At 44.8% G+C, this 27267-nt stretch overlaps 1 protein-coding gene across 2 annotated transcripts in view; it reads right to left on the bottom strand.

Moving 5' to 3' along the window:
• LOC124612388 (protein spire) overlaps positions 1 to 27267 on the bottom strand; it is an 808827-nt gene that overhangs the window by 535761 nt on the left and 245799 nt on the right. For both annotated transcript variants that reach the window (XM_047140565.1, XM_047140566.1), the window contains exon 3: positions 8622 to 8733. In XM_047140565.1, the coding sequence (XP_046996521.1) occupies positions 8622 to 8733 (112 nt within the window). The remainder of the gene's footprint in view (positions 1 to 8621; positions 8734 to 27267) is intronic.

The raw sequence follows: 27267 nt of genomic DNA, 5'->3' as shown, positions 1-27267 counted from the left end.
GAAGTAGGTCGTTGTGAACGACAATACCTGCACATTTATGACTGCCTTCCAAAGTTAGGTTGGTACCACAGGGAAAACATGGCCGATGCAGGTCGGTACTGTGACTGTATATGTTAATTCTGTCGACGTAATAAATGCAATTATATGGAACCGTAAGTGAATTGTGGCATCAAACTCCTAGAATGGACTACGACCAGTGTAGTTTACTCGTTAAGCTTTCCAGGAAATCCATAATATGGTCTTGTGGAATAACAGCAGACTCAGAATTTAACTGTTTAACGGCCCTGAGTGTAGAAAACGCCATAACGGTCACCCTGCAGCGACCCTGCACAAATTGGAAGCTTTATCGGCGCGGAGTGGACAGTAATCTACATGTGGACGCAGATTTGGGTGGAGATGCAGGGCAGGTGTTGGTTAGAAAGCGGCTGCCGGGCCGTGACATCACGCTTCCCTTATATGCCCGGTACAGCGCACTGGCCACTCCCACGCACGACAGCCCGACCCGCCCCAGCCGTGCCGGCTTTCACGAGGCAGAATTCAGCATTCTGCCCGACTGCCTAACAGTATCAGACTGGTGGCAACTCGCAGCTTTCTCACGCTTTTGTGGTTTGCAGCAGAACGTCAACTTCAACTCTATCAGAAAACAGTGAAATACTTTGGTGTAACTTCGTATGAGCATATCAGCTGGATTAAAAATACTGTCGTCCCGTGCGAGACAACTTCCGCTTTATTCTATATCCTTAAAAATTTTCGGAATATATCCACACAAGGCGTGAAGCGTAAACTGGTGGAATCACTCCTCCTTCCAAACGTGCACTGTAGCTATGTAATCCGAAAGTGCACTGTAGCTATGTACCCAACACGACACAAGTAACCCCCCAGACTGTTACAACCAACCATCAACGCTTGTGTGCGTCTGCAACAGTGGTCTCTCTGATCATGTGAGCGGTTCATACTCTGAGTTAGAATATTTGCAGCCAGACAGTTTCCTGGCTAGCAAAACGCATTGTCTAATTACCTTCCGAACTTCACAGAAGCTCTCTCCTGGAAGAAGGAGATGAGGTACTGGCGAAAGGAAAGCTGTGAGAACGAGTCACGAATCGCGAGTCGTGCGTGGGTAGCCCTGTCCACGTAATTTACCCTGGAAGGAACACATATCAAGGATTTACTGAATGATTAATCTGGGTCTGGGAAAAGATGACGACGTACCTCAGGCTGCAGAAGAAGAAAATATGCATGCTGAGCTGCCACTAGTTGATAGTGAGAGTGAAGATGCTAAATGTGTGCTACTGCTAAAGACTGAATATCATTCCTCATTCTGTGAATGCTGTGATTTATGACTGCAATTATCTGTCATCTTATTTATGTCATTTCATTGTAAGCTAGTCATTTTTGTTACTGTTTTCGTGGAATAAATAAATAAAAAAAAAGGTAGCGGTCCCGAGTTCGAGCCTCGGTCCGGCACACAGTTTTAATCTGCCAGGAAGTTTGATATCAGCGCACACTCCGCTGTAATTTGAAAATTTCATTTTGGATCTATAATATCATAATCAAAACACATGCTCTAATTTATCTAGGGACCTAGATATGCCCATTCATAACATACAAGTATTCGAAAATCACTTCTCCATTGCAGCTGCCCGCCTTCGCAGTAACTTACTCTGCAGCCAATGCTCAATTCAACGTCGCATTTCCTTCTGTCGAGCTCGTAACTTTCCCGTAAAAGGAAATTAGTATAATTTATACTCATTACCTGAAACATTATGACCACTGCCCACGGCGAGACTGAATATCACCTGGAGGCGTTGCAGGCACATGGCGCGATAAGGAGGCTGTATAAGCTGAGCACAGATGAATGCGGTATTATTCTAACGAAGATACGGGACGCAAATAGGGAAATTCACTGACGTAGGCGGATTTGACAAAAGGCAGATATACCATGAACCCGCGCGTGGGAACGAAGCTGGTCGGCTGTTAGCGAGGTTACAGTCATGAGCATCTATGGAAAGTGGTTGATCGACAGTGAAACCACGATTAAGCGACAAGGTATTCGACGTCCACCGCTCACCACAGACCTTGAAGATCCTTGTCTTCTCTGTAAAGCAACATATAGGTGGCCATCCGTAAAAGATCTGACAACACAGCACAAGGCTGTTTCAGGCACAAGTGCTTCGTAGCACACGGATTACCACACAGTGCTCAATATGGTGCTTCGTAGTCGACAATACCTATGCAAACCCATACTGACCCACAGACGTCATCAGTTACGATGGCAGGCCGCGCGGGATTAGCCGAGCGGTCTTAGGCGCTGCAGCCATGGACTGTGCGACTGGTCCCGGCGGAGGTTCGAGTCCTCCCTCAGGCATGGGTGTGTGTTGTTGTCCTTAGGTTAATTTAGGTTAAGAAGTGTGTAAGCTTAGGGACTGATGACCTTAGCAGTTAAGTCCCATAAGATTTCACACACATTCGAACATTTTTTACGACGGCAGTGGGAACAGCATTATCGAGACTGGACCGTGGGTCAATGGAAACTTCTGTCGAATGAGTGACGCATCTTGTTACAGCAAGTCGATGTCTGTGTCCAGATACGTCGTTATCCAGGCGAACATCTGCTCGAACAATGCACCGTGCCATGGGCGCAAACAGGTGGATGCAGTACTACGCTATGCTGGGCTTCCATGGGACCTGTGGTACTAAGCCAACACACCAAGACAGCTAAGAGTATGTGAACATTATTCCGGACAATCTGCTTCCCTTCATGCTTCATGTCTTTTCGACGGCGATAGCACCTTCCAGCATGGTAATCGTCGGTGTCAGGAGGCCAGTACAGCGTTACAGCATTTTGAGAAACACGGTAATGAACTCATATTGACGTCTTTGCTCCTAAATTCGCCCAGAGGACGCTGGCGGGTTCCAGTTCTGCGCCCGCAATTCACCGGTCCGTAATCCACGTAAACTGCGCAATGATCTCTGAAGGCATCTGGTGGCACATACCTCCAGAAAGCTACAAGGCCTTGTCGAATCCATGTCATGCAGAAACCCTGCTATACTACCATAAAAGGTGGACTAATACCCCAATAAGCTGGTGATCGTAATGTTTTGGTTCATCAGCGTTTATGACCATTTCTCTCTGTAAAACAGCGAAGTTCTGAAGTGAAGCAGCTGTAACCAGTTCTACGCCGAGGTGATAAGAATCATGGGATACCTCCTATTACCGTCTCGGATCGCCTTCTGCCCGGCGAACAACTGTGTGTCAGTGACGTGAAATCGTTGTTTGGGAACATTAAGTCCATGAATGACTGCAAATGTTCTCCAAGTAGCCGAACATAAACATTTCCAGTCAATGAAGGGTTCATTTAGACCAGAGGACCCAGTCCATTCCGCGTAAACACATCCCACACCACCATGGAACCACCACCAGCTTGCACAGTGCCTTGTTGACAAATTGGTTCCATGGTTTTGTGGGATTTGCTCCAAACACGAAACCTACCATGAGCTCTTACCAACTGAAATCGGGACTCGTCTGCGCAGGCCACATTTTCCAAGTCGTCTAGTGTCCAATCGATATGGTCAATAGTCCAGGAGAGGCGCTGCAGGCGATGTCGTGCTGTTAGTAAAGGCACTCGCATCCATCGTCTGCAACCATTGCCCATTAATGCTAAATTTCACCGCACTGTCCTAACGGACACGTTCGTCGTACCTCCCATATTGATTTCTGCAGTTTTTTCACGCAGTGTTGCTCGCCTGTCAGCACTGAAACTCTACGTAAACGTCACCGCTCTCGGACGTTAATTGAAGGCCGTCGGCCAATTTTGCCCGTGATGAGAGGTGATGGATGAAATTTCGTATTTTCAGCATGCTCTTGACACTGTGGATCTCGGAATATTGAATTTCCTAACGATTTCCGAAGTGGTATGTCCCATGCGTCTAGCTCCAACTACCATTTCGCGTTCAAAGTCAGTTAATTCCCGTCATGCGTCCATAATCACGACGGACACATTTTCACGGGATTCACCTGAGTACAAATGACACAGCTCCCTCAGCGCATAGCCCTTTTATAACTTGCGTACGCGATACTACCGTCATCTGTACATATGCATATCGCTGTCCCATTGCTGCTGTCACCTCAGTGTAATCCGTTCTAATATTTTACATGTCTTGTCAAGCAATTTTAATTAGTGACTTCGTACGCCTCTGATCGTCGACCTATTTCGAGACGAACGTTAGGACGTGGCTAATCTCTGCCTTTTGGAGCTCAACGGGGCACTTTACCGAGCTCGTATAAGAGGTGTGCGGGTCTCTGGCGACGGGGAGTATACGATGTGCGTCGGAGGCCGCTGGCGAGTGGCTCCGGAAAGCACTTCCATCGACGACGCAAGCCTCGGGGACCCAGTTTACGGCCGCTCTCTCCGCCATTTACATGTCGCTGGCGGCGTCGTATCGCACCGCTTGCCGGGTATGCGATCCGTTCTGCACGCCCCAGCTTTTCTCAGAAGCGGACGCACTGCGCAGGCCCGTGATCAATAATTCTCGGCTATTGCCTCGCGGGAGCTGCTTGAGAAACGTACGCCCGCTGGTCGACGTCGAGGCGACGATACGCCTTTGTAAAATACAGCCGCTGAGGAAACTGTTGAAGAAAATAAGGAGGGAGAAACTACAGAACGAGGCCGTACTAGGCGTCAAAGGAAGAAAGATGAGATTAGGAGATACAGATCACACGGCAGAATTGAGGAAGACTGGCGAGGATATTACTGGAGTCGCATTCGAAAGAACCATATCTGCGTTTGCCTTAAGCGATTTAGGGAAAACGTAAATCTGGATGGTCTAACAGAGATTTGATGCGCAGTCCTCTCGAATCAAGAGTACAGTGTCGCCGCAACTGCGCCAGCTTGCTCGGTAGAATTAGAAGGGAATATTTCTGATTTTTCGTAGTTTATCCATCTTCAGTAAACGTTGAAAAAATTAGCAAACAGCTGCAAAAAAGAAATTTTATTTCTTTACCGGTTTCAGGCACCTTAGTCTCCTTCAGAAGATAAGAATTATCGCATCATTTGCGAGCGTAAAAAAAAAAAAAGCAGGTGTGTGCAGCGTAGTTACAGAACGTAGATGTAGATGCCTCAGGGCGTTTGCCGAGCGAGGTGGCACAGTGATTAGCACATTGGACTCGTATTGGGGAGGACGACGGTTCAAACCCGCGTCCCGCCATCCCGATTGAGGTTTTCCGTGATTTCCCTAAATCGCTTCTGGCAAATGTCGGGATGGTTCCTTTGACAGGGCACAGCCGATTTCTTTCCGAACTTGAGCTTCGTCTTTCATGACATCGTTGTCGACGGGACGTTAAACACCAAACGACTACTCCTCTTCCTCCTTCTCAGGGTGTTTCCTCTCAACGAACTCCTTGATCACTCAAGCTGTGCAAGAAATTTCTTATCCCTTCAATTCTCTTATCTTAACTGTCCATCATTCATGTTCCACTTTCATTGAAGGCAAATGCCTTCAGAAAAGACCACGTAATACTTGAATTTATATTCTAGAGTAACATTTTTTTCTTTTTAAGAAATGATATTGCCAGTCTGCATTTAATATCCTCTTCTGCCATCGTCAGTTATTTTGCTGCCCAAATAACACTAATCTATTATTTTGTTTGTCTTATTTTCAAATCGAGTTCCCTCAGAATCGCCTAATTCGACTACAGACCATTATTCTCCGCTTAATATTGTTGTGATTTTCATCTAACAACCTGAATGAGATTTTCACTCTGCAGCGGAGTGTGCGCTGATATGAAACTTCCTGGCAGATTAAAACTGTGTGCCGGACCGAGACTCGAATTCGGGACCTTTGCCTTTCGTGGGCATCTGAGCTACCCAAGCACGACTTACGATCCGTCCTCACAGCTTTACTTCCGGCAGTAGAGCACTTACCCGCGAAACGCAAAGGTCCTGAGTTCGAGTCTCGTTCCGACACACAGTTATAATCTGCCAGGAAGTTTCATCTAACAACCTGTTTTCAAGACGGTAGTCATTCCTTCACATGATCTTCGACGTACTCTGTCGTCTCTGAACGAAGTACAATATCAACAGCAAACCTCAAAGTACTGATTTCATCTCTCTGTAATTATTGTTCGAAATTTCTTTATTTTAAAGCATTTTTATTAGGTCGATTTCTTGTCTGTTTGTATATTTAGTACAAACATCGCAACTGATTTTAAAATAACTTCTCCATAAGATACGGGCTTTAAATGTCCGCCGGCCTGAGTGGCCGAGCGGTTCTAGGCGCTTCAGTCTGGAACCGCGCGACCACTACGGTCGCAGGTTCGTATCCTGCCTCGGGCATGGATGTGCGTGATGGCCTTAGGTTAGTTAGGTTTAAGTAGTTCTAAGTTCTAGGGGACTGATGACCTCAGAAGTTAAGTCCCATAGTGCTCAGAGCCATTTGAGCCATTTTCTTTTTTAAATGTCCAAAATAGCTCAGAACTGGATAACATTGCAATGTTAATTCGCTTTCTTGTCTGATGTGTGGCGGAGGGTACTTTGTGTACAACTGACATTTTCCCCTTTTCCTTTTCCAGTCGCAAATGTTTCGCGGTAAGAATGATTACTGGTAAGTGTCCGTGTGAGTTCGATGATCTTTAATTTTTATCTTCACGGTCTTTTCCCGAGATATACGTGGGAAGTAGCAATACATGGTACAGATACTCTGATCATTGGTACCTTAGTATGTACCAACTTTAGTGTGTTTGTTGTTTCTTCCCGGCTATGCCTGTTAGTGTATACTGACCGTTTCACGTCCTCACTTCAACACTTGACCTGCTGCCCAGGAGAAAATTATTTTTAATGGCTGGCCCTTGCCACCTGTATTTGGAGGTACTAATCCCTCTAAAAACATTCTACTCCTAACATCCATAGTTACTCGTCTGCAAACGAGGTACAAACTGATATAATGTTGTTCAGCACACTTACCAATAAGAAACCTGCACTTATACCCCTAACATTCTGTATACTGGTTGATTCAGGCGAAGCGATACTTAACCTTAGTAGCATTATAGATATTTGAAGTTGATTGGAAAATTTCACACGCCCAAGTTTAAAAAGCAGGAAATAATTATTTAAATGAAAAGTTTTTAATATAACATGTTTTTAAAACTTCCCAAAAAATACAAAAATTTCTCCTAGCCTCATGCAGATTCGTAACCTCATACAGACAGTTCTGAAAATATGCGCTTGTGAATTTTTAGTAGCTATGGCAGTAGTGTAAAAATTAAAACTAAAACCGAAGGGCGCATGCAATACATGTAAAGAGTGAAGACAGTAGCTGTCGTCGTGAAAAATCGTACAACAGTTTGTATCATTTGCAGTGCAATCGAATTGTCAGATACTTTCGTGGACTACTCGTGCATCAATTGTATTTGCAGTCACCCCACGTTTTTTTACATCTACATCGATACTCCGCAAGCCACCGTAAGGTGTGTGGCGGAGGGTAATGTGTGCCAGAACTAGTCATTTCCTGTTCCACTCGCAAACAGAGCGAGGGAAACGACTATACGCCTCTGCATGTGCTCTTATTTCTCGTATTTTATCTTCGTGGTCCTTACGCGCGATGTATGTCGGCGGCAGTAGAATCGATCGGCAGTCAGCTTCAAATGCCGGTTCTCTAAATTTCCTTAATAGTGTTTCCCATAATGACCACCGCCATCCCTCCAGGGATTCTCATTTGTGTTCCCGAAGCACCTGCGAAACACTTAAGTTTTGTTCGAACTTACCGGTAACAAATCTAGCAGGCCTCCTCTGAATTGCTTCGATGTCTTCCTTCAATCCGACCTGGTACAGATCCCAAACACACTGGAATTTCTCACGAGTAGATCGCACTAGCGTTCTATACGCTGTCTCCTTCACAGGTGAACCACTCTTTCTTAAGACTCTCGCAATAGACCGAAGTCGACCATTTGCTTTCCCTACCACAGTCTTCACATGCTCGCGCCATCTCATATCGCTTTGCAACATTACGCCCAGACATATAACGAATTGACTGTGTCAAGCTGGACACTAGTAATACTGTATCCGAGAATTACCCGTTTGTTCTTCCTTACTCATCCGCATTAACTTACATTTTTCCACATTTAGGATTAGCTGCCATTCATCACACTAACTGGAAATTTTCTCGTTTTACATTTTACAAATTTTGTCACAGCAATTAAAAATCCTGAAGAGCACATTTTCAGGAGTATCTGCATCAATTAGGAATCTATGTGGGGGCTAGGAGGAAAAAAAAACGTGTTGTATTAAGATTTTTAATTAAATAATTTTCTTTATTGGTTGCTCTTTATGTAGCTCGAATGTCTTGAGGGGTAGCCTGCAGCCTTGCTTTCCTTTCTCGTTTTCCGACAGATATGCAGCCTGGTTTCTGCAAACGTTGTCGATAACCTTTCGTTCCCTGTACATTATCCCCCGACTAAAAAGCCGGGTACTTCGAACACTTTCGTTGCAGCTCGTAGTAAATTCGTCGAGCCGCTCTACAGCTACCGTCCAATAGTGCGGTTAGGAGACATATCCTGGGAGGTCTTAGCCAGCAGGTGCGCATCGCTCTGGCGTCCGCAGTGACGTGACATGCTGGCGGCGGCCTACCTGTCATCATGTCGATGAGGGCCTCCAGGTCAGGGCTGAGGTGCCGCTCCTCGCGCTCGTTGAGGCCGAAGTCCAGCGCCCGGTAGATGATGAGGCCCAGGTGGAACACCACCTGCAACACACCAAAGCAACTCTTAGTGCACCGAGTACATTGTTGTTGTTGTTGTGGTCTTCAGTCCAGAGACTGGTTTGATGCAGCTCTCCATGCTACTCTATCCTGTGCAAGGTTGTTCATCTCCCAGTGCCTGCTGCAACCTACATCATTCTCAATCTGTTTAGTGTGTTCATCTCTTGGTCTCCCTCTGCGATTTTTACCCTCCACGCTGCCGTCCAATACTAAATTGGTGATCCCTTGATGCCTCAGAATATGTCCTACCAAAAGATCGCTTCTTCTAGTCAAGTTGTGCCACAAACTACTCCTTTCTCCTGATAACAACGTTCTCCTGAGCAGTCCCCGCCCGGAGATCCGAATGGGGGACTATTTTACCTCCAGATTATTTTACCCAAAAGAACGCCATCATCATTTAACCATACAGTAAAGCTGCATGCCCTCGGGAAAAATTACGGCTGTAATTTCCCTTTGCTTTCAGCCGTTCGCAGTACCAGCACAGCAAGGCCGTTTCGGTTAGTGTTACAAGGCCATATCAGTCAATCATCCAGACTGTTGCCCCTGCAACTACTGAAAAGGCTGCTGCTCCTCTTCAGGAACCACACGTTTGTCTGGCCTCTCAAAAGATACCCCTCCGTTGTGGTTGCACCTACGGTACGGCTATCTGTGTCGCTGAAACTAATTTCTCCGTTGTCACTGGAATTTTACATCGAAGTTCTCTCCAATTGCAGGAGACAAAAGAAAAATATGAGACCCACAAACTTCGCCAGCAAGGCTGAAACTGTCCGCTTTCGCATCCCACAGAGTCCCTGTTATTTTTCTTCACTTTAACATCCAAACATAAATTCTGACTTACAGGAGTAACGTAACTGTTAATGCTGCTCTCTGGTGCTGATGTGTCTATTAGGTCTGTGGGGGAAACGTGCTAGATGCTGTTCGATGGCCATGTAGGTAAAGTTTGAAAAGCTCCTAACCTAGTCGTTCCTATGTTTTTTAACTGTTTGTTATCTCTTCTTTCACCTCTGCAGTCACCAGTTAATGTTACAATGTCAAGCTGCACCGTGGTTTGCTGTCCAAACTGAACTGTACGATCTTCAATAAATGGCTGGTTAAGTCAGTTGGAAGATGGGAGGAAGGCAAGCCTATAGTTACGTCGGTACAAGTCGACCCCTGACAGCCGGTAGCGCTGTTGCCAGCATTCAACTACGAAGCGCTAACGGCTGAAGGCGGAAACAATAGCCGTGTCTAGAGCTCCGGTAACAATGAGGCGTTGCAATAGAGACGTTTATAGAATCTGGTTGCAGCAGGGCGCGAAGCCCCTGCGCATAGCCCACTGCAACTGTCATGGATATTCTTACAGCGACTCGACTATAGTACCGCACTGCTTTGTTTAAACCAACCCATGGGTTATAGATTGCATTTTTTACTACTTTTTAAATATGTATTTCAGATGCCAATATCGATTTCGGAAGACATACATTATACTACCGAGGTTGTTGAGACTTTCGTGGCCACTTGTTGACAAACTGTCTATTGGCTTCTGTCTCGGATTCTTCGGCCGACGTTCATCTAATGATAAGTTTTGACAATGCCAGCCAATCGTGCTGGGGAAACGTCAGTAAAATCATTAGATGAACGTCGGCCGAAGAACCCGAGACAGAAGTCAATAGGCAGTTTGTCATACTACCGAGGGTTACCATCAGAAGCAGTTCTACGATGGAAGTGCTATTTTATTTAGAGTTTTTGTGCTGTATGAATAAGTGAATGACCTTCCTGACAAGACTGCGAGCGTCAATGGACCGTTCTGCTTCAACTTTCACCAGTTTCCTATTGTAGTTTCGTGATTGGTTCTATGATTCAAAAGCGTATTTTCAAAGATCGTGGTCTTGTTTGAATCGTACGCGGTATCATCATCATCATCATCATCATCATCATCATGCAACTAATGACTACCCTGAACGTCGATACCGGTAATAGCTGTAATGATTTGCGATAAGATACGAAAATAAGATTGTTTTCCCGTAAATGACCGTCACGAAGCTCAGTCATCACATGGCTGGTTGAAACAAAATGTGTAGATCTCCATCTCTCTCTCTCTCTCTCTCTCTCTCTCTCTCTCTCTCTCTCTCTCTCTCTATCTATCTATCTATCTATCTATCTATCTATCTATCTTCCTTCAATACCACAAAGGAGACGAGTGCCTTTTCCCACTGCGTTACAACTAATTTTGCTTTTTAATACTCCGATAGCAATCGAATTAGCCATTTAGGACTAGGAATTATTAACTAGTTGTCCACGACTCCGCATTTGGTGCGAGAAGTTCAACAGAAACGTTGGATCAAGACGGCACAAGGCAGGCGAATCTAATTACAGGTACCTTAATTTTCTATCTAGCGATCGTAACCGTAATCTTATCCACATTGTGTGTCTTCAAGTAAGTCATCTTCAGCAGCACGTTATTGTCTCTACTGCCTACCTTCCATGGAGAATTGATTCCTCCGTGTATCTCAATGGAATATGTTTTTAAATGTTGCTATATTAATGGCGATTTCGTACTAACTATAAATTTATTTTCTATTTTGTTGGACCTCTGAAATATTGGAGCAAGTGTTCTGAAAGACGTTCCTCCTTCCTCTTGGACAAGGTGAGGCGGAAGCATGAAAACTAACAGAGGAGTGTCAAAATTGTTTTGTGTACTACGACTTTATATTTCGTCTAAATGACAAAGCATGGTTGGGGGTTTCCGAGGGAATTCAACAGGTACATGAAATCCTGTGTTACTAAGATCGCCTTTGTCTATCAATTACAGATGAGATAACATTGAGAATTTCCTTTACAAATATTTAACTAAAAAAACTTCAGTAGTGGAGAGCCGATTCTCAGTGTCCCCTGGTCCTGTTACAGGAAGGCACACAGGGATATGCGTTTCCGTATGTAGAGAACTGACTTCGTACTAGGGTCTTTAAACGCAAAGCGAGTTTAAAATGTCAAATGTTCGCTGAAGGAGAAAATACCACATGCTTCGTTGAAGAAAAACAGAAGGCGAAAGTGAAACTTGCTGGCAGATTAGAATGTGCCCGACAGAGACTAACTCAAGATCATTGCCTTTTGCGGGCAAGTGCTCTATCGGCTGTACATCCGAGTACGATTCACGACCCGTCCCACAGTTTTGCTTCAGACAGTACCTCACATCCCACTTCCCAAACTTCACATAACCTCTCCTGAGGAACTTGCAAGACAAGCACTAGAAGAAATGATATTCAGTTCTGAAAACATTCCCCAGGTTGTGGCTAAGCCGTCTCCGTAATATTCTTTCTTCCAGTAGTGTTAGCCTTGCAAATTTCGCAGGCTCTCTGGAAGGTAGGAAATGAGGTAATGGCGGAAGTAAAGGTGTGAGGACGGATAGTGAATCGTACTTGGGTAGCTCAGTCGGGAGCACTTGCCTGCGAAGGGCAAAGGTCCCGAGTTCGAGTCTCGGTCCGGCACACAGTTTTATTCTGTCAGCAAGTTTCATATCAACGCACACTCCGCTGTAGAGTGAAAATCTCCGTCCAGAGAGCGGAAGATATACTAAAATGTACCGAAACAGGACAAGTCCGCACTAAGGGTGATCTGTTATTAGAAGCTGTCTAGCCTGTTAATGCCGTAGATTACTGGATACAATTTCGATACTAATTAATATATCAGTAGAAGTTTATGAACGAGTTGTGCAGGAGTACGCCGTGTGCATGTGTGCCTCACGAACTTGCACTGACTGTCGTCGTCTGCAAACAATGCGCGTGGAGAGGAGCTGCAAGGCCATAAATCTTCGGATGCCCACGTCAGCCAGCAGACAATGACGACGTAAGTCACAGTAACGGCCTCATCAACATTGTAACGGCACGTAACGACGCGCGGCTGAGGATTTAAAACGAGAATGCGCTGATTGACACCCAGACGTCCAGCGGCGCCGCCGAAGCCCGCCACACACACATGATGCAGTCTCTGCCCGCCTACGGCTTCTGCGAAGGCCAGCAGCCGCGAGAATTTCCTCGCTCACTGGCTAATCAGCCGTCGCAGGCGTGGCTTCCGTGGTATCTTGGCAGTACGTGGACGCTGCAGGAAAAACGCTAAGCGTGTTAACAACTAAGCTACACCGCACGGCGTAAATGAAGACGGTAGGAAAAAAAAATTGATATTCTAGAAGAACGGAAACGCGTTGTGTGTATTCCTGTCCGATGCCATTTCACTCAGCACACCAAAGCAGTTTATGCACCTAAGCAAAATAGAGTGCATACATTCACTACTTACATGTAGCACTGAGCGAACCTAACGATTAAGAGTGGGTGTATCCTCCCTAAGTTGATATGTGTGTGTGTACTGTGATCAAACAATGTAGTTCAAGTTGTGGTTTTATATTGTCGCCCCATGAGCCTGTGACATGAGCCATACCTACAAGACAACATAGGTCCATTTTTCTTTTGCATCCAAGTTACGATTTTTGTATCCTGTCATTTTACAACAGCACATTTTATGCACCCACACAGTCTCATCATTTTGTTTTGATAGAATTTTCAGTACATGCAGAATTACCACTTTCTATATGTAATACCGTCAGGCGATGAATGAAGTTCATCTTTTAATTTGGTTGTCATTCCAAGAATCGGGTGTACTGCCGGTGGCCTGTGTCTTCCCAGCACGGCATTCCGACGTCGTAACTCGGCGTCTTCTTCAGGTGTTTCCCGAGTGCTAACCACTGCGTTTACGATGCCGCAGTATCGTGCTGGGAAGACCACGGGCAATGTACCCTACTGTACGAGATGACGAAATTCATCTTCCTTTTTCTTATTTTCAGGATCCTGGCGAGCCCAGTTGTCGCATCTGGATGGACAGCTAATTATAAAGCTGTTTGCGAAAGGCACAGGTCTTCAAACGCAAAAGATTTAATGTTAAGTATGTTCACAGTCATCGGCCACATGCTGTTTTAAGATTTAAATGGTCGTAATGGATTTTGAATACAAAACGTTTTTTTTAATCATAAATGGAAATAAAGCCTATACGGAAATGATGAACGAGCGGGCCGCCCAGAAGCCCCGGGAAATATATTCGTTTGTTAGAAACATATTCAGCCTACACGAAGAATAATATTTCAAGATTTTACAGACTATAATTTATGGAAAAGTCTAGAAGACGCATATATCCAGGAGTTAATGTCCAATATCTGATGTTGATGGCATTGATGTGTTATTCCACTATGAAACATTAATAGGTTTTAACTGTAACACTGTATCAATGCTTGAGAGAGGCCTACGACAGTATTATTTGGTATCCACTGTAATGAGTACTGCGCAAACCCATAGCAGGATATCCTCAACAGCTATTGCAGTAGACTTATTGCTTCTAAGGTGTTAAGTTTTGTAAGAGTACAATCCTTCGAAATCCTACTGAACCTATGTAAGGGTTTTTTTTTCTTTTTTACCCGAGTGTGCTGTAGCCCCAGTGAAATTCGGTGGTGGTCTCTTACTTTTCCCTCGTTTGGGTCAGAGCAATTGAATTTAATCGTTTGTAAATCGACCACATTTTATGAATACGTTGTAGCTAATAGAATACTTCCCACGAAGCGGTAACTGTTTCTGATCTGACGTACGCAATATTTGCGTAATACTTTTCCTATCCACAAAGAAGTAGGCTCCTCATTCTTCATAGAATACCATATGGACTTGGAGTGCTGATACATGAATTCTACATATAATCTTTGCAGAGGAATAGAAAAGTGGCAGCGTCAAGGTAACATCGCTCGAGATTGTTCTCCATTTATCGTGAAGAATGGAAACGAATGTCCTTAACCACAGGTAAAATGTGGTAATTTTAGCAATCTGATGTCAGTTACACAGCTAGTATCTTTGACTAATAGAAACGCATGTCTGAAAGCACCTGGCCGTATATGATTGCTTCCTTGCGCATTTCTCATACGAAATTAATACTATATTAAGTTCGGTTTTTGAATATATACACAATTTCGATTGATGTTTAGCTTATTACTGATGACACTAATACAACTACACACAATGCCCGACAAAAAAACTCCGAAGCACTCAGAACACGTGGTCGGATGTTAATGTAACTTCGTAAACGTACACTACACGTACACAACAAAGGCTGGCATGTCAACGATTGGATTTGAAGCTCTCTATGACAGGTACAACAGGCAGCAGAGTGCATTAGAGTTGTTCGTGTTTAGTGTTGTTACCAGGCCTAGTAAGGTTCATAAGGGACGTTTACGGTGTCAGGCGTTGAGACTTGACACGGAGATCCCGTATACTCTGTGGAACAGCGTTATCGACACCTAACAAAGTTTGACACTGGTCTCATTCTGGGCCTCCATTTGGCCGCACAATATCCAGATTTACGTGGCTTTCGGATATGAGAGTAGCCTCATACAGACTGAATGGGACGGTGAGAGCAGGCGCACTCGTATTCACGGTACCGGTCGACCACTTTCGTCTACCATAAGGGACGATCACCATCCTGCGCACGAAGTACATGCTAACTGCTTCACATCTGCGGCTGCCATCGGAGGGCAAGTAATGGACACTCTGCAACCCTGTGTTTCATCCCGCACCATTGGTCGGATACTAGCAACAGCTGTACTAGCGAATTACCGTCCCATGCACAGACTGTCGTTAGCACCGCAACATAAACGGCTCCTGGTGTCGTGGTGTGAGGAGTCATCGCGTACGACTACATCACGGCTGCAAGTAATTGAGGGAACTCCTACGGCACAACGGTACATCATGGACATCCTGCGTCCTCATATGTAACTTCTCATGAGACAGTATTGTAGTGCCATTTTTCAATAGGATAGCGCTCGCCAACACATGGCACTTGTCTCTATGAACTTTCTGCGTGACGTTTGTAGATACCCGTGGCCAGCAAGATCCCCGATCTGTCCTCGATAGAACACGTATGAGTCCAGCTCGAAAGTCAACTCTGTATCAGTGGCAGTATCTAAGACCCTAAGAAGCAGTTACAGAAGTGACAGACAGCTTGCCTCACGATAGGATGCGAAGCCTTTATGACACCCTTCCCCACCGAATCAGGGCATGCATCTAGGTCAGAAGGGATGCAAGTGGATTCGTATTGCTAAGTCCTTCAAAAGTTTGACTCGACTTTGTTATCACTGAAATAACGTCAAGTACCCTTTGAACCCGCGAAGTTTCATTTCGTTTCGTTTCCTCCTCCCATTCTGGGTGCATCACTCTTGTCAGGCCGTGTACAGGAATTCCTTTTTTTTCTTCATCAAAGTTATCCCATGTTATCGAATAATGCCAATGGTAAATCACACCTTTTTATAGACAATCTGTTACTTGCTTGCCAGTATGAAGCTTCAGGTTCCTTGGTGAAAACGAATGTTAGGACATCGAGAGACGAACGAAGCTGTGGACAGCTGGGTCATTGGACGTGCGATAGGAAGAAACCGTGTAACTGTGAAGAGGACAGATGTACGTGGAGTGGTCCATTCAGACGCGTCGAGGCCTGTGGCAGGTGGAGTGGCAAGTGCTCCGCTAGCGAGGCCGCCCATTCAGCAGAGCCGGCGGCTGGCTTTGAGGCGGCGGCGGCTCTCGAGACCAGACCGTTACCGCCGGCTCCGTGTTTGGTGCTGCCCACCAGAGCGGGGCGTAATAGGCGGCGAGCTGATGCACCGCTAGCCGCCGGGTCGCAACTCTACATGGTCACGACCAGGCAAAGGGGTCGCATGCCTACTGGGCCATTAGGCCACTAGAGCGAATCCCTCTGCACATCAGTGCTTTGCCCCGTAAGGCAAAGACCTAGAGGCAATGCAACTGTAGTACTAGTCGTCGAATTTCTCTCTCATTAATTGGAACCACGGGTACAACTGAACAGCTAATCGACGATGAAGTAACTAGACAGAAAGAAAGCGTCGTACGGAGTTCTTGTTGCCTAGGCTACAAAGCTAGGTTCAGCCATCTAATCGGAAGCAGTTTTCTTCCGCGCACATTAGTCCCTTTTTCTTTCTATACTGTGCTAAAGAGTTGTGTTACCTGCTGGCTACTGGTGACTGTAATAGATGTCATATTGCTGTTGTATGATGATGAGACAGGGTACAAGATGAAACCTGGTGTCAGCACATAGCCTACACCTCTAGGATAGCATCAAAGGGGCCGCCGAGTTTAGCATAGCTATGTGATGGACAGATCGCAATCTAGAGTACATCTACATCATACTCCGCTAACCACCTAATGGTGAACGGCGGGGGGTGCTTTCGGTATCGCTATCTGATCCCTCCAGCCCTGTTCCACTCGCGAATAGTGCGTGGGAAAAATGATTGCGGTAAGCCTCTGCATTGCATCTAATTTCCCGAATTTTCTCCTCGTCGTCAATATGCGAGATGTACATTATGTGATCAAAAGTATCCGGACATCCCCAAAAACATACGTTTTTCATATTAGGTGCATTGTGCTACCACCTACTGCCAGGTACTCCATATCAGCGACCTCAGTAGTCATTACAAATCGTGAGAGAGCAGAATGGGGCGCTCCGCAGAACTCAACGGACTTCGAACGTCGCCAGATGATTGGGTGTCGCTTGTGTCATCTATCCAGATCATCACACAGGAATTCCAATCTGCATCGGGATCCACTGCAAGTACTTTCTTTCGTGGATGAGTCACATTTCCTTAAGATTCTTCCGATGAATCTTAGTCTGGTATCTGTTTTTCCCACTATCTGTTTTATAAGGTCATTGCACTTAAGGTCGCTCTGAATAGTTATGCCTAGATATTTTATGGCAGACGCAGCCTCCAGCTATTTGTCATCAATGGTGTAGCTGTACAATAGTGGATACTACACGTTCTCACCTCAAACACTGTGGAGTGGTTTTCAATTTAGTCGAGCATATTAGCGTCAAGTCTGGTGATCAGGATTTTTACGCTACTAGGTTTCCTCCTCTTTCCGACCAAAATTACTTCTAACACCGCCGCCGCCTCATCCCCAACAATAACAACCATTCGAACCGGTTACTGCCGCGTCGACCGCAACCGCACAGGCGTGCGTTACGAAACATTACACGGACTCGTAATTGTGACACGAAGCGCACAAGAACACAAGGAAGCCAATGGAATGCATACACAAAAACTAAAGAATTGAAGTGAGAGGTATTCGTTAAAAATTTTGATTGTAAGCGTTAAAAAGGTAGCTTTTATTCAAATTGCTTTCAAGGTTTATATGTAGGGTAAATGAGTAAGTGAAATATTTTGCTATAATAATCCATTTATTAAACGCCTACCTAATAGCTTCCAGGGGCTAAAAACTTTGATTTGTAAGAGTTCACTTAATTACTGACTAAATTTAAAATGTTGGCATTATTACCCATTAAAGAGCGATACTCTTAACTAAAATGGTTAACAAATTAAGACATGTTTCATTATATGTCTTGAGGTGACGTAGCTCAAGGCGCACAAATTAACTAGACTATGTTCATCTAGTATTTGAGAGCGACCTCCAAGAATACTTAGACTTAATTTCAAACCTTTTCGAAAGATTCTCGCTGACATCACCCCCGCAAAATCATGAAAGAAAGTTCATCGCTTACCACTTTTTCGTTATTAGTGTAGTAAAACTTCAGCATCGGCCAAGATCAAGATCTTTTAATTTATTACACCTATACCTACATAGATACTCCGCAAGCTGCCGTACGGCGCGTGGCGGGGGGGTGGGTCCCCTGTACCACTACTAGTTATTTCCTTTGCTGTTCCTCTCGCAAACAGTGCGAGGGGGAAACGACTTTCTATATGCCACCGTATGAGCCCTAATGTCTCGTATCTTATCTTGGTGGTTCAAAAATGGTTCAAATGGCTCTGAGCACTGTGGGACATCTGAGGTCATCAGTCCCCTAGAACTTAGAACTACTTAAACCTAACTAACCTAAGGACATCACACACATCCATACCCGTAGCAGGCTTCGAACCTGCGACCGTAGCGGTCGCGCGGTTCCAGACTGTAGCGCCTAGAACCGCTCGGCCACATCGGACGGCTATCTTGGTGGTCCTTAAGCGCGATGTTCGTTGGTGGTAGTAGAGTCGTTCGGCATTCAGCTTCAAATGTCGGTTCCCTAAATTTTCTCAATATTGTTCCTCGAAAAGAACATCGTCTTCCTCCAGGGACTCCCATTTGAGCTCCCGAAGCATTTCCGTTACACTTACGTTTTGTGCGAACCTTCCGGTAACAAATCTAACAGCCCGTCTCTGAATTGCTTCAATGTCTTCCTTCAGTCCGACCTGGTACGGATCCCAAACACTCGCGCACTATTCAAGAAGATGTCGCACCAGCTTCCTTTATGCGGCCTCATTTACCCACGATCTTCACATGCTCGTTTCATTTCATTTCATATCGCGTTGCAGTGTTAAGCCCAGTTATTTAATCGACGTGACTGTGTCAAGCAGGACATTAGTAATGTTGCACCCGAGCGTTACGGGTTCGTTCTTGCTATTCATCTGCTTTTACTTACATTTGCCGGCCGCGGTGGCCGTGCGGTTCTAGGCGCTCCAGTCCGGAGCCGCGCTGCTGCTCCGGTCGCAGGTTCGAATCCTGCCTTGGGCATGGGTGTGTGTGATGTCCTTAGGTTAGTTAGGTTTAAGTAGTTCTAAGTTCTAGGGGACTGATGACCACAGCAGTTGAGTCCCATAGTGCTCAGAGCCATTTGAACCATTACTTACATTTTTACGCATTTAGAGTTACTACAAAAACAATTCGCAACTTATTATGCAAACATTATCCACTTATATCACAGAATGTACCTACAAAATTGCATAATTTTAAGACACACAGTTCACCTGAGATGCGTCTTCAACCATGAGTGTTTCGTATGCTTGACATCAAACATTTAACACATTAACTCAGTTTTAAAGGAATCAGACGTCTGAAGCTGTTTAACACGTGGGAGTCCTATTCTTTATAGAATCAGTGTACCGGTGACCGGGGGGGGGGGGGGGCAGTAATAAGTATCATCTAATTCATAGCCGTTATTATCTGGAAGGATAAAATTTAACAACGTACGCGACTACGCTCGCTTAGAAAACCTGTGATACTATCGCAACTCCAAACTGAAGTACTTCTTAACATTCTAATGATAAGCAATAACATAGTCATCTTTAATCCCAGGGGGCAAAGTTACTTAAGTTCTTCGTGTGTTTAACTGCGCTGGAGATACGTATGACACGCGAGACTACAAATAGCTTTTCCTCTTCGCGGTCACAGAGCTTCAGAATTACTACTATAAATTCACGGGAAATTTGTCTTCATTCAGTAAAAGAAAGCAGTTACGTAACCGGTTTAAGTTGTTAAGTGACTTTCTTCAAGTAGAGGAAAACAAGTTATCATTAAGGCAAAGTGGCGGTTAAAGTAGAAGATACAAAAATCATTCTTTTTTAATTTTCAAATTCCGTGAGAACCGCTAATCTCTTCATTTCGTAGATCTTAAAATGATTTAATGCAACTGCTTTTCAACACTGTAATCGGAACAAATTTGTAGTGCACTGTTACGGCCATGTCTCGCTAACTGACAATGGCAGGTCTTACTATTAAGATGAACACCTTTCTTGGTGTGTGTAGAAGTATTCAGATACCAGTCTGGCCATCCGCGATAATTTTTTGTTGATTTCCGTAAACTACTTAACGCTTTTCTTTGGAAACGAGACACACTATTCTTTGCCGCATTCGTGTTCAGTCCGTACTTGTACTTCGTTTCTAATGACTATTTGTCGATGGGACGTTAAACCTAATTAAAATTAAATCTTTGGACTTATAAATCGTGTAATATGTCTTGCGCGGCGCACATCTGGCTTCAACCGCGAGTTTGACGTCGCGCGACGCCACGGAAGCTCTGCTCAGATAGTACCAAGATGATGATGATGATGATGGTAATTAGTTTGTGGGGCGCTCAACTGCGCGGTTAGCAGCGCCCGTACAAATTCCCAACCTTTTCTCAGTCCAGTCTTGCCACATTCATGAATGATGATGAAATGATGAGGACAACACAAACACCCAGTCATCTCGAGGTAGGTGAAAATCCTTGACCCCGCCGGTAATCTAACCCGGGACCCCGTGCTCGGGAAGAGAGAACCCGACCGCGAGAACACGAGATGCGGACAGATAGTACCAAGACTGCTACCAAACTTAATGCCCACCTCCGACATAAGGAAATGAAACGTAAAACGGAAAAAAATTGCTTAAGTTGACGACCACATGCCCTACCATGTCCGCGTCCAGTCACTCCTCTCCAATGACGATGACAGGGCGGTCGATCAGTACCGTTGAGCCTTCCGAGGCCTGTTGGGACGGAGTATTAGTGGCATTATCATGGATTATGTCCACCCTTCACCTTAATGACGGTTTGAAATCTGCACGGGACACTTTCTAGGTACGTGTTCGAATGCATGTGGAGGAATCGCAGACTGTTCTTCCCGCCGTTGTCAGTTTACGAGACGGGAGTCGCTGCTCCTCAATCAAGTAGCTCCTCAATTTGGCTCACAAGGGATGAGTGCAACCAGCTTGCGATGAGCGCTCGACAGACCGGACAGTGACCCATCCAAGTGCTAGCCAAGCCCGACAGCGTTTAAATTCGGTGATCTGAAGAGAACCTGTATTACAAGTATGGCAATGCCCTTAATACCACTTATAAGTGTCCAGATACTTTTGATCAGATCGTACACGAGGCCCTACAATGTGGGCTCCGAACCATGGTTGAAGTTGGCATTTTTCAAATCAAAGCACTGCCGGAAGGGACAAGATCGTTTAATTACAGAAAAACCTTACGGCTGAATTGAGATAGAGATAGTAGACTAGCAGCTATTGAGTCGTCTGGCCACATAAATCAACCGAAGCCTCCGCGAAGCAAAGCATCCTCCACAAGTGACCTGGCGGAATTAAAAAAAATCCCGTACCGGATTTTAATCACGCTCATAACGAATGCAAGACCAATATCTTTAACACTACAGCCCTTTATTCGGTACCCTCAACGAGAATATGCGAAGAGGGAGATTGTACAGGGTGTCCCACTCAAACCTCCCTCATTTCAAAGACCTAGGGGGAAAAACACAGTAGATACAATGAATAATGCACCTCATTGTAGAGAATCTCAAAGAATTTATTTATCATCAATATATCTCTACGTGTACACCATTTGTGGTACGAAGAATATCGAGTCTATATTCAATTTCTTCCCAAGTTCTTTGTAACATTTCCTCTGTTATTGTCGCAATAGCATTCGTGATACGATGTCACAAATTAGCAATATCGTCCACTTTGGTCGCATACACGCGGTCGTTCATGAATCTCCACGTGAAGAAACCAAGCGACGTAATGCCGGGTGAACGTGGTGGCCAGGCAATGATCCTCCGGGTCCGATCCAACGATTGGGAAATTTCCTATCCAGGAACTTGCGAACAGCCGTTTACCAATGCGGCGGAGCTACATCCTGTTGAAAAATGATGTTGGGTTGCTAGTATTGTATCTGAGGGTACACACATTGCTCCAACATGTCCAGATACAATGACTCATCCACTGTTTGTTCCGCAAAGAAGAACGGTCCAACGATCCTGTCGCGCATTACCCCGCACCAGACGTTTAGTTGAGGGCTATCACGAACATGTTAAATAACAATGTGCGGATTTTGCGAACCATAAATACGAGCCGGCCGAAGTGGCCGTGCGGTTAAAGGCGCTGCAGTCTGGAACCGCAAGACCGCTACGGTCGCAGGTTCGAATCCTGCCTCGGGCATGGATGTTTGTGATGTCCTTAGGTTAGTTAGGTTTAACTAGTTCTAAGTTCTAGGGGACTAATAACCTCAGCAGTTGAGTCCCATAGTGCTCAGAGCCATTTTGAACCATAAATACGAACATTATGCTTATTAACCCTTCCTGATAGATGAAAAGTTGCCTCATCTGAGAATAAACATCTTTCCAGGAAGCTGGCATCCACATCAATACGCTGCAGCATATCCGCAGCAAATTGTTATCGGCGTGGTTCGTCGTTCTTCGTCAGATGTTGCAGAATTTGCACTTTGTAAGCACACATACGAACACGCTGGTGAACTACACGATGCAATATTGATCGAGGTACATCATGTTGCCTAGATGCTTGACGAATTGACTTACGTGGCTTTTGAGAAACATTTGTCTGATATCCTCCACTGTCTCTTCTGAAACTCCATAAAGTGCACCGCCAGAACGTTTCAGAAAACTTCCTGTTGCCAGAAACTTCCTATACCATTCCTTGTTTTCACATCAAGTGGATCACACTCATACACACGACGATAATTTCTTTGCACAGTAATCGGTGATTTAGTTTCTGCAAACCACACTACTGCTTAAGCGCGCGCTTCTGTGGAATCGCCATTTTCACTTCATGCAACCATGCTCCACTCTGGCGACGATACTAGGCGCTTCTGACGCGGGAATATAAATTCTTTGAGGTGCTCTACAATGTGGTGCATTTTTCACTGTCGTATCTGCTGTGGTTTTTCTCTACCCTGGGTCCTTGAAATCAGGGATGTTTGACTGGGACACCCTGTATTTTGCCCAACACACTGGCGCACAGTTACGCAACTGAACAGCCACGTCAAGAATGTGACACGCGTATCATCAACGGCAGGAGCAGAAAAATGAGCGAGAGTATAATTTATGGCGTGATCACAGCGCTGACGTCTAACTTCTTACCCCCCCCCCCCCCAAAAAAAAAAACAGTCTTTCTAAATACAACAGGTTCCATATAGTAACAAATGCAATCATTGCAACTTTCATAGTAGTCAATAGATACAGTGCATCACTTATTTACTTTCCACATCGAAGTTGGGCTTGTTAGGCTGGATGTGTGGAGAAAGTGGAAGAGTTGAGGTACACTGCGAGCGGGACGGGCTCACGCAAACTATGCTTTACAACACAAGTGCGATGAGGTGGGGGGTGTGACCTCTCTACTGCTCGGGTCAGGCCAGCTGGGCGCCGATGTTTTCTCCTCGCCTAGGCGCCAGGGAGAACGCGCCTCCCCGCCCCCCTCACCCAGGCCGGTCAAGAACGCCGAGGCAAACAAGCGGTGCTGATTGCCGGCGCCAGATAGGCGACACTTTCTAAGGTCACGGCCGGCGCGGCCTCCAAATGGCTAGCGCACGGGCGGAAATTTCTAACAGGTGCAACATTCCGGCCGATGACGCGCGTCAATCTGCTACCGATATTTCTGTGAAAGTCAACAGCTGCGGCCGCGTTTCGCTCATGATAAATAGTCTCGTGACTTGAGATAAACATTTTACTGGGCGCAGTTTGAAACAGGGAATGCAGGAGAACCAGCAGCGCTATGAGTCCAGTCATAAAATAGTTCTGACAACCTAATTGAAAGCGTTAAAAAAAAAAAGTCCGGGTTCGATCAAGTTTCAGCTTGCCACTGACGTTCATTTATTTCGCCCTTGACACTGACACATTCAGTAAGTGAAGCATTAACGGTGACACGTTTAATGTCTTATCAAGAACACAGTTATAAGCGACGAAACACTAAAAATATTTCATCGAAATGACGCGCAACGAGCCAGTTTAGAGAACATGTATACACGATTAGTGTTAACATTAATAAACACATTGTCATTTTATCCCTCCTGATACAACTACACTTACAAAACAAGTTTCCCCAACTGGCTACCAGTTTACAAGTAGAGATTCATCATTGGAATAGAAACATTTGTCCAGGTAAAATGATTTTAAATTAGATTTAAAACTTGCTTTGTTCGTGCCAGTCATTTTTATGTCGTTGGACAAATGATCAAAAATTTTTATTGCTGCACGTTGAACTCCTCTCTGAGCCACTAACGGCTTCAGCAATAGACAATAAAGGTAATGTTTTATCTGTAGTGTTACAGGTATGTACATAACTGTTCTTCTAAAATTGTCCGCAGCTCGTGGTCGTGCGGTAGCGTTCTCGCTTCCCGCACCCGGGTTCCCGTGTTCGATTCCCGGCGGGGTGAGGGATTTTCTCTGCCTCGTGATGACTGGGTGTAGTGTGATGTCCTTAGGTTAGTTAGGGGACTGATGACCATACATGTTAAGTCCCATAGTGCTCAGAGCCATTTGAACCATTTGAATCTTCTAAAATTGTCACGGATTACTTATGACGAATTTCATTAGTAAAAATATGTATTGTGACGGCGCAGTTAAAATACTTCGCTCCTTGTAGAGTTACCCCAGAAAATTATTCCGTACTACATTATTGAGTGGAAATATGCAAAATATGTCAGAAAGTTGATATGTTTCAGAAGCGAACGTCAGGATAGGTGTACATAGTTTTTTTTTTTTTTTTTTTTTTTTTTTTTAATAAGCTCAAATGTTGCTATTTGGCATCAGAACTGCTTTCGCGTTAATGTCTTTTCTTAGTCTCTAGACAACTGCGTGTGGAAGGCTTCCGATCCATGGTATACGACGAACGAACTATTTAAATAAGTAATAATAGATTCGAATTTATTTACTACTGAACCCAGTTGGATGGCGGTGGCCGTGCAGTTCTGGCGCTGCAGTCCGGAACCGCGGGACTGCTACGGTCGCAGGTTCGAATCCCGCCTCGGGCATGGGTGTGTGTGATATCCTTAGGTTAGTTAGGTTTAAGTAGTTCTAAGTTCTAGGGGACTTATGACCTAAGATGTTGAGTCCCATAGTGCTCAGAGCCATTTGAACCATTTGAACACAGTTGGATAAATACCAACGACTTGCGTAGTGGGATTTTTTCCCCCAGCAACAGCAATGCAGTTACCGGATTAGTGGCAACCAGTACTGTGAAGAGATTTTACTCCCACAGTCAAATTCCAGAAGAATGATGAACGTTATAAGTTACAAATCTTCAGCCATGTGCTATTCATTTGTATGCATGGAACAATAGTTAAATTTGCAAGCAGGAAGGCAGACGAGCCTCACACCGATTCACGAGAATTTTTAGAGCAAATACGAAGAGGGATATCTATGCAACCCACCGATCCAGTTACAGCCGCTTTTCATCAAAGGTAGTCAGCGTACAGAGCCGTCACGGAGTATATCCAGAACAACAGCAACACAGAACTGATAGCGATAGGAGCTGAAGCCAGTATAATCAAATGACAGGAATATTGCAAAAACTTAACAATGTAATTCCGTTAATAATTAGTCGATATTTTTCGATGACTGTAAATGTCTGTATAACTTTCATTTCAGTCTTATCAATTGTTCCAACTCAATCATCAAAGTAATAACCACTGAAAGCGCAATCTCGATAGTTTGGAAAGTTGTTAGGAACAAACATGCGTAATTCATATGTTCCTAGTCTTGAAGTGTGAACATAATACTTGTGGGTCTTCTTAGTTGTGTAGTGGTTACAATACAGGCTGCATGCTGGTCACCGGTTAGATTCCAGTTTCCCGACATTATTCGCCATATTTGTGAATCCTAGTAATTCCTCAGACACTATTTATAGAATACTATATGTTTTACGCAATTCTATGAATGCGTAGAGGTGAGCACACAATGCTCAGAGCGGCAATCCAGCTACTTGTCTGGTTTCGTGTGTGCTAAATAAACATAATTCTGCTTCTTCAAAAATAATTTTTGTTGTGGCACCCGTGACTGTAACGAACAAAGCCACTGTTTGAAAGCCACAAGCTTCACCAACCATTCCTAATGGGTAAAATAGGAAAACAAATGTATGTGCAGCTTGAAATTAGCTCTTGTTGGCGACCCTGCTCTTTTAACTGGTACGAAATTTCGGATTGTATGTGACAATATCAATAATGGGGTAATCTACTAAGCTTGCAGATAAGAAGTAGCGTTTTTGTTTGTCATGTTGGTTCCCATGGTGTTATCTGTCGGTTGCCACTTTTTATTTGCAGTTCACTGTTGCTATTTGAGTTTACATATTGTCATCTTGTGATTTAGAGATAGTGAATCGAGCTGGGGACGCTAGAAAATGGAGTGCCAAGTGGAGAAATCGGAACGTTTCCGAAATGTTGTTCTGCCCGAGTTCAATACAGGGGTGACAGCGCCGGAGGCAGCCGGAAATATTCGCGCCGTGTACGGCGGTAATGCCACTGGACGGAGTGAGGCAAAGATGGTTTTCTCGTTTCAAGGAGGATCATTTTGACATTATGATGAAGATGGTTTAACGCATTAATCAACATTTATCTACGTCAGTGAAATGTGATGAACTGTCGTCATTCCACTCTCGTGCCACATTTGCATGCAGTGGGGGAGGTTCAAAAATCGGATGCATGAGTACCGCATGCTCTAAACCAAAATCACAAAAATCAGCGGGTGGCCATGTGTGCATGTCTGCTTGTTCGTCATCCACTGGCTCGTGAACAATACTGACCATTCTTATCCTATATTATTACTGGCGACGAGGAATGGTGTCTTTCTGCTAACCTAAGGAAAAGAAAAGCGATGGTTGAGCCCAAACAAAACAGCAACTTCACGTATGAAGACCTCCACGCATCCTCAAAACATACTGTTAATGAATCTGGTGGAACAGTGCCTGTGTA

Source organism: Schistocerca americana, chromosome 4 (genome assembly GCF_021461395.2).
Source record: "Schistocerca americana isolate TAMUIC-IGC-003095 chromosome 4, iqSchAmer2.1, whole genome shotgun sequence".
Taxonomy (NCBI): Eukaryota; Metazoa; Arthropoda; class Insecta; order Orthoptera; family Acrididae; genus Schistocerca; species Schistocerca americana.
This window is presented reverse-complemented; position numbering and strand designations above follow the sequence as displayed.